Source organism: Oncorhynchus masou, chromosome 27 (genome assembly GCF_036934945.1).
Source record: "Oncorhynchus masou masou isolate Uvic2021 chromosome 27, UVic_Omas_1.1, whole genome shotgun sequence".
NCBI classification, from domain to species: domain Eukaryota; kingdom Metazoa; phylum Chordata; class Actinopteri; order Salmoniformes; family Salmonidae; genus Oncorhynchus; species Oncorhynchus masou.
The window spans coordinates 13,952,631-13,964,765 of NC_088238.1; the positions used below are offsets into that span (position 1 = coordinate 13,952,631).

General features: G+C 46.1%; 1 protein-coding gene across 1 annotated transcript in view; it reads left to right on the top strand.

The window, feature by feature from the left end:
- LOC135516590 (plexin-A4-like) overlaps positions 1-12,135 on the top strand; it is a 104,851-nt gene that overhangs the window by 58,185 nt on the left and 34,531 nt on the right. Inside the window, exon 9 of the mRNA XM_064940937.1 lies at positions 2,168-2,358. Coding sequence (XP_064797009.1) covers positions 2,168-2,358 — 191 coding nt within the window. The remainder of the gene's footprint in view (positions 1-2,167; positions 2,359-12,135) is intronic.

Genomic DNA, 12,135 nt, shown 5'->3' on the forward strand with positions numbered 1-12,135 from the left:
TATTTCACTTTTAATTCACTGTATCACAATTCCAGTGGGTTAGAAGTTTGCATACACTAAGTTGACTGTGCCTTTAAACAGCTGGGAAAATTCCAGAAAATTATGTCATGGCTTTAAAAGCTTCTGATAGGCGTTCTGTCTCCTAGAGATGAATGTACTTTGGTATGAAAAGTGCAAATAAATCCCAGAACAACAGCAAAGGACCTTGTGAAGATGCTGGAGAAAACAGGTACAAAAGTATCTATATCCACAGTAAAACGAGTCCTATATCGACATAACCTGAATGGCCGCTCAGCAAGGAAGAAGCCACTACTTCAAAACCGCCATAAAAAGTTAGACTACGGTTTGCAACTGTACATGGGGACAAAGATCGTACTTTTTGGAGAAATGTCCTCTGGTCTGATGAAACAAACATAGAACTGTTTGGCCATAATGACCATCATTATATTTGGAGGAAAAAGGGGAACGCTTGCAAGCCGAAGAACACCATCCCAACCGTGAAGCACGGGGGTGGCAGCATCATGTTGTGGGATTGCTTTGCTGCAGGAGGGACTGGTGCCCTTCACAAAATATATGGCATCACGAGGTAGGAAAATTATGTGGCTATATTGAAGTAACATCTCAAGACATTGGTCTGAAAGTTAAAGCTTGGTTGCAAATGGGTCTTCCAAATGGACAATGACCCCAAGCATACTTCCAAAGTTGTGGCAAAATGGCTTAAGGACAACAAAGTCAAGGTATTGGAGTAGCCATCACAAAGCCCTGACCTCAATCATATAGAAAATGTGTGGGTAGAACTGAAAAAGCCTGTGTGAGCAAGGAGGCCTACAAACCTGACTCAGTTACACCAGGAGGAATGGGCCAAAATTCACCCAACTTATTGTGGGAAGCTTGTGGAAGGCTACCCAAAACGTTTGACCCAAGTTAAACAATTTAAAGGCAACGCTACCAAATACTAATTGAGTGTTTGTAAACTTCTGACCCACTGGGAATGTGATGAAAGAAATAAAAAATAAATAATTAACCCTACTATTATTCTGACATTTCACATTCTTAAAATAAAGTGGTTATCCTAACTGACCTAAGAGGGAATTTTTACAAGGATTAAATGTCAGGAATTGTGAAAAACTGAGTTGAAATGTATTTGTCTAAGGTGTATGTAAACTTCCGACTACAACTGTATATTATATATGTACAAGGACTAAACCATGAATGATGGTACTAGTTGGTTTAAACCCATACATTACAAATAGAATCACCAATGACAATGATTAACTGCACCTCGCTGGCTTTGCAATTAGATTTATTTGCGCTCACATTTGTGTTCACATTTGAATGGATATATAGAAACATTTTGTGTCCATGGAGAGACGGGGAGAGAGAGAGGGATTCCTTCTCCTCTTCTCTCCCATTAGCAACCCAGGGAGAGGGCTACTCTGGAGGCATCATTTGATGGACAAATCACACAAGCATCTAATGGCAATTAAAAACCTGTCCTGTTTCCATGGAGATGAAATGTTAAACTAGTGGATGAGCAGAGGCAAGAAGCTTCTGGTCGCAGGAGCTAAATTCAGGGAGAGAAGGAGAGAGCGAGAGATAAGAAGAGAGAGAGAGAGAGAGGAAGGTAGGGAGGAAGAGAGAGAGAGAGGAAGGTAGGGAGGAAGAGAGAGAGAGAGGAAGGTAGGGAGGAAGAGAGAGAGAGGAAGGTAGGGAGGAAGAGCGAGAGAGAGAGAGGAAGGTAGTGAGGAAGAGAGAGAGAGGAAGGTAGGGAGGAAGAGAGAGAGAGAGGAAGGTAGGGAGGAAGAGAGGGGGGGGAGTGAGACAGAAGCAAGAGAGAAGGATTGAGACAGAGAGCAAGGGACAGAGATACAGTATCAACAAATGATGCTTTCCACAATATGATTCAAATACTGTCCATGTTCTGGAAATACTAAAATGCTGACTGTGATTGATCTACGGGTTCTGAACAGTTCTCACCCACAGTTACCAGTATACATCATGAAGGCTATCATTTTAAATCTAGGCTGGGTGTAAAGCACTGTGTTACAATTTCTGATGTACAAATGGCTTTATAAATGCATGTGATTGATTGACTGATTGAAATCAAGTATATGTGCGAGATGTGTTAACCTGATCTCTCCCTGTGATCCCCCCCCCCCCCCATCAGTTCACCTGTACAAGTGTGATGCCCAGAGGGGTAGCTGTGGCCTGTGTCTGAAGGCAGACCCCCTGTTTGGCTGTGTGTGGTGTAAAGGGGAGAACCGCTGCACCCTCAAGCAGCACTGTCCCCACCCTGAGAGCCAGTGGCTGGAGCGCAATGGACTCAACAGCAAGTGTACCCACCCACGCATCACCCAGGTGAGAATGCAGATACACACACACAAGCACGCACGCACATACACACACACACACACACACACCACCAGTACCCACCAAGTGAATCACACACACACACACACACACACACACACACACACACACACACACACACACACACACACACACACACACACACACACACACACACACACACACACACACACACACACACACACACACACACACACACACACACACACAATTACACACACACTCTGAATCACGCACGTACTTTACACTTTACACGCACATACTTTCCACACTACACCAGCAATTACTACACACTCTGTCACCCAGGGAGAACACACTCTGTCACCCAGGGGAGGACACACTCTGTCACCCAGGGGAGGACACACTCTGTCACCCAGGGGAGGACACACTCTGTCACCCAGGGGAGAACACACTCTGTCACCCAGGGGAGAACACACTCTGTCACCCAGGGAGAACACACTCTGTCACCCAGGGAGAACACACTCTGTCACCCAGGGGAGAACACTCTGTCACCCAGGGGAGAACTGTCACCTAGGGGAGAACACACTCTGTCACCCAGGGGAGAACACACACTGTCACCTAGGGGAGAACACACTCTGTCACCCAGGGGAGAACACACTCTGTCACCCAGGGAGAACACACTCTGTCACCCAGACACACTGTCACCCTCTGAACACACTGTCACCCAGGGGAGAACACACTTGATCATACACTGTCACCCAGGGAGAACACACACTGTCACCCAGGGGAGAACACACTCTGTGTCAATTAGGGACAGTAACAGTCACCCAGGGAGAACACACTCAATGCTCACCTCAAGAATCAATGTCACCCAGGGGTTAGAACACACACTGTCACCCAGGGGAGGACACACAATGTCACCTTTCTCATTAGAACACACTCTGTACTCATTACCAGGGAAGAACACACTCTGTCACCCAGGGAGAACACACTCTGTCACCCAGGGGAGGCACACTCTGTCACCCAGGGGAGAACACACTCTGTCACCCAATAATTGGTCAGGACACACAATGTCACCTAGGGAGAACACACTCTGTCATTACCCATTGGGGAGAACACACTCTGTCACCCAGGGGAGAACACACTCTGTCACCCAGGGGAGAACACACTCTGTCACCCAGGGGAGAACACACTCTGTCACCCAGGGAGAACACACTCTGTCACCCAGGGGAACACACTCTGTCACCCAGGTGAGAACACACTCTGTCACCCAGGGTCAACACACACTGTCACCCAGGGGAGAACACACTGTCACATCAGTAGAGTGACTCTGATGGTGTCACATTACTCATTATATGAACACATTACACACTGTCACCCTCTGACAACTGATATTACACCATTGGTCATTTGGACAAGATTAGAATCATCTTGATCATTTTTCATTCTGCAGGACATTACTCATTACAATTAGGGACATTAACATTACTCATTGGTCAATACTCATTACTCATTACTCATTACTCAGTACTCAGTACTCATTACTCAATTCTCATTACTCAGTACTCAATACTCAATTGGTCATTACTCAGTACTCAATTACTCATTGGTCATTACTCATTCACTCAATACATGGACATTGGTCAATTCTCAATGCTCAATACTCAATAATCAATGGTCATTGGTCATTGGTCATTGGTTATTGGTCAATTCTCTATACTCAATACTCAATGGTCATTGGTCATTACTCATTGGTCATTACTCATTTCTCATTACTCATCGGTCATTACTCATTACTCATTACTCATTACTCATTGGTCATTACTCATTACTCATTGGTCATTACTCATTACTCATTGGTCATTACTCATTAATCATTGGGCATTACTCAATGATAGAACCCATGGTTGATGGATGGATACTCATTACTCATTGGTCATTACTCATTACCCATTGGTCATTAGATGGAATTGGTCATTACTCATTAGAATCATTGGTCATTACCTGGGAAGAGGGAAGGATTTTCTCTGACTCAGTTACTCATTACTCATTACTCATTGGTCATTACTCATTAATCATTGGGCATTACTCATTACTCATTGGTCATTACTCATTGCTCAATACTCATTGATCATTACTCATTACTCATTGGTCATTACTCATTGGTCATTATTCATTACTCATTGGTCATTACTCAATACTCATTGATCATTATTCATTACTCATTGGTCATTACTCATTACTCTTTGGTCATTACTGGCATTAATCATTGGTCATTACTCATTACTCATTACTCATTGGTCATTGGCTCATTACTCATTGGTCATTAATAATTGGTCATTACTCATTACTCATTGGTCATTACTCATTACTCATTACTCATTACTCATTACTCATTGGTCATTACTCATTAATCATTGGTCATTACTCATTACTCATTGGTCATTACATCTCATTGCTCAATGGGTGACTCATTGATCATTACTCATTACTCATTGGTCATTGCTCATTACTCATTGGTCATTACTCATTAATCATTGGGCATTACTCATTACTCATTACTCATTGGTCATTACTCATTACTCATTGGTCATTAATAATTGGTCATTACTCATTACTCATTGGTCATTACTCATTACTCATTACTCATTACTCATTACTCATTGGTCATTACTCATTAATCATTGGGCATTACTCATTACTCATTGGTCATTACTCATTGCTCAATACTCATTGATCATTACTCATTACTCATTGGTCATTACTCATTGGTCATTGTTCATTACTCATTGGTCATTACTCAATACTCATTGATCATTATTCATTACTCATTGGTCATTACTCATTGGTCATTATTCATTACTCATTGGTCATTACTCATTACTGCATTGGTCATTACCCATTACTCATTGGTCATTACTCATTTCCTCATTACTCATGTACTCATTACTCATTGGTCATTATTCATTACAAATTGGTCATTACTCATTACGCATTGGTCATTACTCATTACTCATTGGTCATTACTCATTACGCATTGGTCATTGGTCATTACTCATTGGTCATTACTCATTACTCATTGGTCATTACTCATTACTCATTGTTCATTACTCATCCCAATGTGTTAGTCTGCTTATACACACAACTTGCCAATGCTGATAGAACTCCATGGTTGATGGATGGATGGTGGATGGATGGTGGATGGTGGATGGATGGTGGGTGGATGGTGGATGGATGGATGGATGAGGGATAGATGGTGATGGATGGATGGATGGATGGATGGATGGATGGATGGATGGATGGATGGATGGATAGATAGATGATAGATAGATAGATAGATAGATGGATAGATAGATGGATCCTCAGATAGAAGATAGATAGATCCTCTCTTCTATGGATGGATGGAAACTGGATGGATGGATGGACTGGAACTGGACTGGATGGATCAACCCCCACAGATGGATGGAAACTGGATGGATGGATGGAGGTTAAAGGGATCAACCCCCAAAGATCAAGTTGGGGCTAGGGTGGAGTCATGAGGAGGAGAGGAATCCCTATCTCTTCACACCCCCTGGAGAGATGATGGATACACCTGGGCATCCCTCCATCCCCAGCCTGGGGACCAGTGGGAAAACAGTAGCCATGGTGGCCCTAAGATAAATGACAAAGAATGGGAGAGGAGAGAAACCTATCTCTCACCAGCCTATCTGGTGAACCTGGCTCAGTGACAGGAAGTGTGGTGACCTGGCTCAAAATGTGGTGACCTGGCTCAGTGTGGTGACCTGGGAAACCCTCAGAGACCTGGCTCAGTGAATCACCTGGCTCAGATGTGGTGACCTGGCTCAGGCAGACCTGGCTCAGTGTGAACCTAAACCTGGCTCTAACCTGGCTCAGTGTGGTAACCTGGCTCAGTGTGGTGACTGGCTCAGTGTGGTGACCTGGCTATGACCTGGCTCAGTGTGGTAACCTGGCTCAGTGTGGTGACCTGGCCTGTGGTGACCTGGCTAATTAACTAACCTGGCTCAGTGTGGTACCTGGCTCAGTGTGGTGACCTGGGCCTGTCATCAACCCCAATGATCCTGGCTCTTCTACTGAAACTGGCTGGCCTGTCATCAACCACAAAGATCCTCTCTTCTACTGAAACTGGACTGTCATCAACCCCCAAGATCCTCACTTCTACTGAAACTGGGCCTGTCATCACCCCCAAACCTCCTGTCATCAAAAGATCCTCCTTCTACTGAAACTGGGCCTGTCATCAACCCCAAAGATCCTCACATCCCCCAATGATCCTCTTCTACTGAAACTGGGCCTGTCATCAACCCCAAAGATCCTCACTTCTACTGAAACTGGGCCTGTCATCAACCCCCAAGATCCTCACTTCTACTGAAACTGGACTGGACCTGTCATCAACCCCCAAGATCCTCACTTCTACTGAAACTGGGCCTGTCATCAACCCCAAAGATCCTCACTTCTACTGAAACTGGACTGGACCTGTCATCAACCCCAAAGATCCTCACTTCTACTGAAACTGGGCCTGTCATCAACCCCAAAGATCCTCACTTCTACTGAAACTGAACTGGGCCTGTCATCAACCCCAAAGATCCTCACTTCTACTGAAACTGAACTGGCCTGTCATCAACCCCAAAGATCCTCTCTTCTACTGAAACTCATGTCATCAACCCCAAAGATCCTCTCTTCTACTGAAACTGGGCCTGTCATCAACCCCAAAGATCCTCTCTTCTACTGAAACTGGACTGGGCCTGTCATCAACCCCAAAGATCCTCTCTTCTACTTCTGGACTGAAACTGATCCTCTCTTCTACTGGCCTGTCATCAACCCCAAAGATCCTCTTCTTCTACTGAAACTGGACTGGACCTGTCATCAACCCCAAAGATCCTCACTTCTACTGAAACTGGACTGGACCTGTCATCAACCCCAATGATCCTCACTTCTACTGAAACTGGACTGGGCCTGTCATCAACCCCAATGATCCTCACTTCTACTGAAACTGGACTGGACCTGTCATCAACCCCAAGATCCTCAAGACTGGGCCTGTCATCAACCCCAAAGATCCTCACTTCCACTGAAACTGAACTGGGCCTGTCATCAACCCCAATGATCCTCACTTCTACTGAAACTGGACTGGGCCTATCATCAACCCCAATGATCCTGACTTCTACTGAAACTGGACTGGACCTGTCATCAACCTGGATATGAATAATACAATATATAAATTAACTAATAAAGGCCCAATTTTGAAAAACTACAAAAACACAGCAGCAGCCCCACTATTTCATATCAAGTCAATGAATGACATCACAACATGTTTTTTTTGTGTGGCTTTACCTGCCGTTCACACCGGATTGTTGTCATGATGATGAGCTTCAGTGCGTTGTCTAGTAAGAGGCGACGTGGCAGGAACCGTGGCGATGAGGATCATACCTAGCAAATCACTGTAGCCATATTCTCCTACACAAAATATGGATTTAAGAGGGAAAGGACTTGATTGGTTTTACAATATGTATACTATTTGCAACCAAAGGCTGTATAGACATGAAATAAAATTAGCTAATTAACTTTTGTATATGTCTACTGCAATTTAGCGTTTAGAACGACAAGGCAAAAGCAATCAGAATCAAATGAAAAGTAAAATTATATAACATTAAATTACTGATACTCAAGTTTTTTTATTTTACTAGGCAAGTCAGTTAAGAACAAATTCTCATTTTCAATGACGGCCTAGGAACAGTGGGTTACCTGCCTGTTCAGGGGCAGAACAACAGATTTGTACCTAGTCAGTTCTGGGATTTGAACTTGCAACCTTTCAGTTACTAGTCCAACACTCTAACCACTAGGCTACCCTGCCAATTACCTAACAAATTCTCATTTTCAATGATAGGAAAAGTGGGTTACTGTGGGGCAACCACAATCCAACACTCTATGCCTACCCTGCCAATTACCATTGCATTCCAAGTGATTACAATTCCCCACAAGATCCTCACAGAACCGTCGTTTTTCCACTCGCAAGTTTGAACACCCAGTTACTGTACGTCTTTACCTCAACCCTTCCTTTCTGGTACATTTACACAGCAGTAGCTGACCAATAGTGTTCACATTTCACTCATAAATTCTGATATAACGTGTTGTATTTGTAACACATTTAGACACATATCTACCGCTTCGGCTGCACTGTCTTTGGCTTCGCTGTCCTCCCTGCCTGTCTTTGGCTTCGCTGTTCTCTCCGCCTGTCTTTGGCTTCGCTGTCCTCTCCGCCTGTCTTTGGCTTCGCTGTCCTCTCCGCCTGTCTTTGGCTTCGCTGTCCTCTCCGCCTGTCTTTGGCTTCGCTGTCCTCTCCGCCTGTCTTTGGCTTCGCTGTCCTCCCCGCCTGTCTTTGGCTTCGCTGTCCTCTCCGCCTGTCTTTGGCTTCGCTGTCCTCTCCGCCTGTCTTTGGCTTCGCTGTCCTCTCCGCCTGTCTTTGGCTTCGCTGTCCTCTCCGCCTGTCTTTGGCTTCGCTGTCCTCCCTAAAGCCTGTCTTTGGCTTCTGTCCTTTGCCCCACTGCTTCGCTGTCCTCTCCGCCTGTCTTTGGCTTCGCTGTCCTCTCCGCCTGTCTTTGGCTTCGCTGTCCTCTCCGCCTGTCTTTGGCTTCGCTGTCCTCTCCGCCTGTCTTTGGCTTCGCTGTCCTCTCCGCCTGTCTTTGCTTCGCTGTCCTCTCCACCTACTCTTTAACCTGCCGACCGGGTTGTGGCCTCTTCCTCTTGCCGGTCTAGCACGTCCATGTTAGCGTCGGTGCCACTGGTACTAGTACTAATAATACCGAATAAGTTGGTTCGTTTTTTATATTTACTTGCATTTGAGTGAAGACTTATGACTATTTTGTCCCTTAACTTTTCATCCTTACGACCTGGCCTTACGTTTTTTACTCTGCTTTTCCATTTCCTATTGTAGCTGGTTCCGAGCTGTCAGTGTCAATGTGAGTGTGAGCAGGACAAAGGGGGCGGGGCTAAGGGTTGCATAGACATTCGTTTGGAATAGACCAACGGGCCTGGAGGAAAGGGGTTGTCCAGCCCCACCGGTCCAGTCGTTGACCAGCCCACCTTCCAGAGGTGACCAACTCCAGAGGTTTTTCCAGAGGTTAGTAGGTCCAAAACCATCCCACCGGTCCAAACCAGCCCACCGGTCCAGAGGTTGACCAGCCCACCGGTCCAGAGGTTGACCAGGTCCAGAGGTTGACCAGCCCACCAGTCCAGCGGTTGACCAGCCCACCGGTCCAGAGGTAGACCAGCCCACCGGTCCAGAGGTTGACCAGCCCACCGGTCCAGAGGTTGACCAGCCCACCGGTCCAGAGGTAGACCAGCCCACCGGTCCAGAGGTTGACCAGCCCACCGGTCCAGAGGTTGACCAGCCCACCGGTCCAGAGGTTGACCAGCCCACCGGTCCAGAGGTTGACCAGCCCACCGGTCCAGAGGTTGACCAGCCCACCGGTCCAGAGGTTGACCAGCCCACCGGTCCAGAGGTTGACCAGCCCACCGGTCCAGAGGTTGACCAGCCCACCGGTCCAGAGGTTGACCAGCCCACCGGTCCAGAGGTTGACCAGCCCACCGGTCCAGAGGTTGACCAGCCCACCGGTCCCACCGGTCCAGAGGTTGACCAGCCCACCGGCCGGTGGCCAGTCCGCTGTCCTGGTCTGAATCTAGCATGGATTTTTTCCCCTGTTCTGTCTGTGCATAATGCCTTGCCTGGCTGTAACAGGAGCATATTGAAGCCCTCTCACGTACCCATAACACTGTCACTCTGTGATGATGGGGGCTTTTTAAGGCCCCTCAGCCCAGCCCTCGGCCCTTAATGCATTCTAATGCTGCTCATTACAGTGACATCTCTCCATGAATAATCATCACTCCTTCTCCAGATACAGAAGAGACAGAAAGGGAGAGAGTGATTTAGTATCTGACTCCACCAACCGTCAATTAGCTTGTCAAAGACACAAATCTAATCAACTGCTCATCCCGCTAATGAAAAGAGACCCATCATCTCTCTCTCTCTCTCTCTCTCTCTCTCTCTCTCTCTCTCTCTCTCTCTCTCTCTCTCTCTCTCTCTCTCTTTATCTCCTCTCTCCCGCCGTCTCTCTCTCCTCCGTGCTAGATGGAAAAGATCCATAATGCATTGCAGTGTCTGTTAATTGCATGCATTGTGTTGCAGTAGATTGTTCCCACAGGGTTTCCCTATTCCATCACCACATCAGCAGGGGACAGACTATATTATTTCAGGACCAGTGACAGTTAGTTGATGTACTGTCTATTATGAACTGCGGCCAAGCCAGTCATGCAGTGAGATAACACTGCCCCTCCCTCCACTTTATTTTCCCATTGGCTGGCGGTTACTTTTTCAGCGTCTCTAATTGGACAGCACTGTATCCGTATAGCAACACCAACCCACTGAACTCATCATTATAGACCCAAGGGTCTGGCATACCTGATAACTCACTGTATTCTGATCATGCCTTAATGTTTGTAGATAGGGATATAAGCTAAGTTGTCAGTATTCACAACTGTCCCTAAATAACTAGCGAAATAGATATGGATTACCATCAGACGCTGTTTCTTTCTCTCTCTCTCTCTCAAACGCACACGCACACACACGCGCACGCACACGCACGCACACACGCACGCACATACACGAACGCACACGCACGCACACACGCACACGCACACACGCACGCACACACACGCACACACGCACGCATGCATGCACGCACACACACACGCACACACGCACACACACACACACACACACACACACTTTGGCGACTGTACCTCCATTCCCCTGAGAGGGGCCCTAGCCTGTCAGTGAGGAATGCCCTCCACAGAGCATTGATTATGAGACCTCTAACCCTAGTGGGAGATCACTATTTGGCAGGGGAGAATGACACAGCACAAAGCTATTAATTAATGATAGCTCAGCTTTCCCATTGGGACCTGGAGGTGCTTTATTTGGCAGAGATGGATTGGAGGTCCTGGACAGTGTGTCCATTTCATACATTCAGCAGCTGGCCTCTGGGACAAAAACTATTAGGGGCCAACACTAATCAATCAGTTAAAACTTGGATAAATGTCTGCTACAGTGGAACATCTAACAGATCAATATATTAGGTGATCAGAATAACTGTTGACACCTCCCAACTCTCCTTTATGAGTCATGCTGTGTGTAGACCAACACTCCTTAATGAGTTAGTCACACTGTGTGTAGACCAACTCTCCTTTATGAGTTAGTCACACTGTGTGTAGATCAACTCTCACACTGTGTGTAGATCAACTCTCCTTTATGTAGACCAACTCTGTAGACACTGTGTGTAGACCAACTCTCCTTTATGAGTTAGTCACGCTGTGTGTAGACCAACTCTCCTTTATGAGTTAGTCACGCTGTGTGTGTGTAGACCAACTCTAGAGTTAGTTAACACTCCTTTATGAGTTAGTCACTGTGTGTAGACCAACTCTCCTTTATGAGTTAGTCATGTGTGTAGACCAACTCTCCTTTATGAGTCACGCTGTGTGTAGATCAACTCTCCTTTATGAGTTAGTCACGCTGTGTGTAGACCAACTCTCCTTTATGAGTTAGTCATGTGTGTAGACCAACTCTCCTTTATGAGTTAGTCACGCTGTGTGTAGACCAACTCTCCTTTATGAGTTAGTTACGTAGACCAACTCTCCTTTATGAGTTAGTCATGCTGTGTGTAGACCAACTCTCCTTTATGAGTTAGTCATGCTGTGTGTAGACCAACGCTGCTTTATGAGTTAGTCATGTAGACC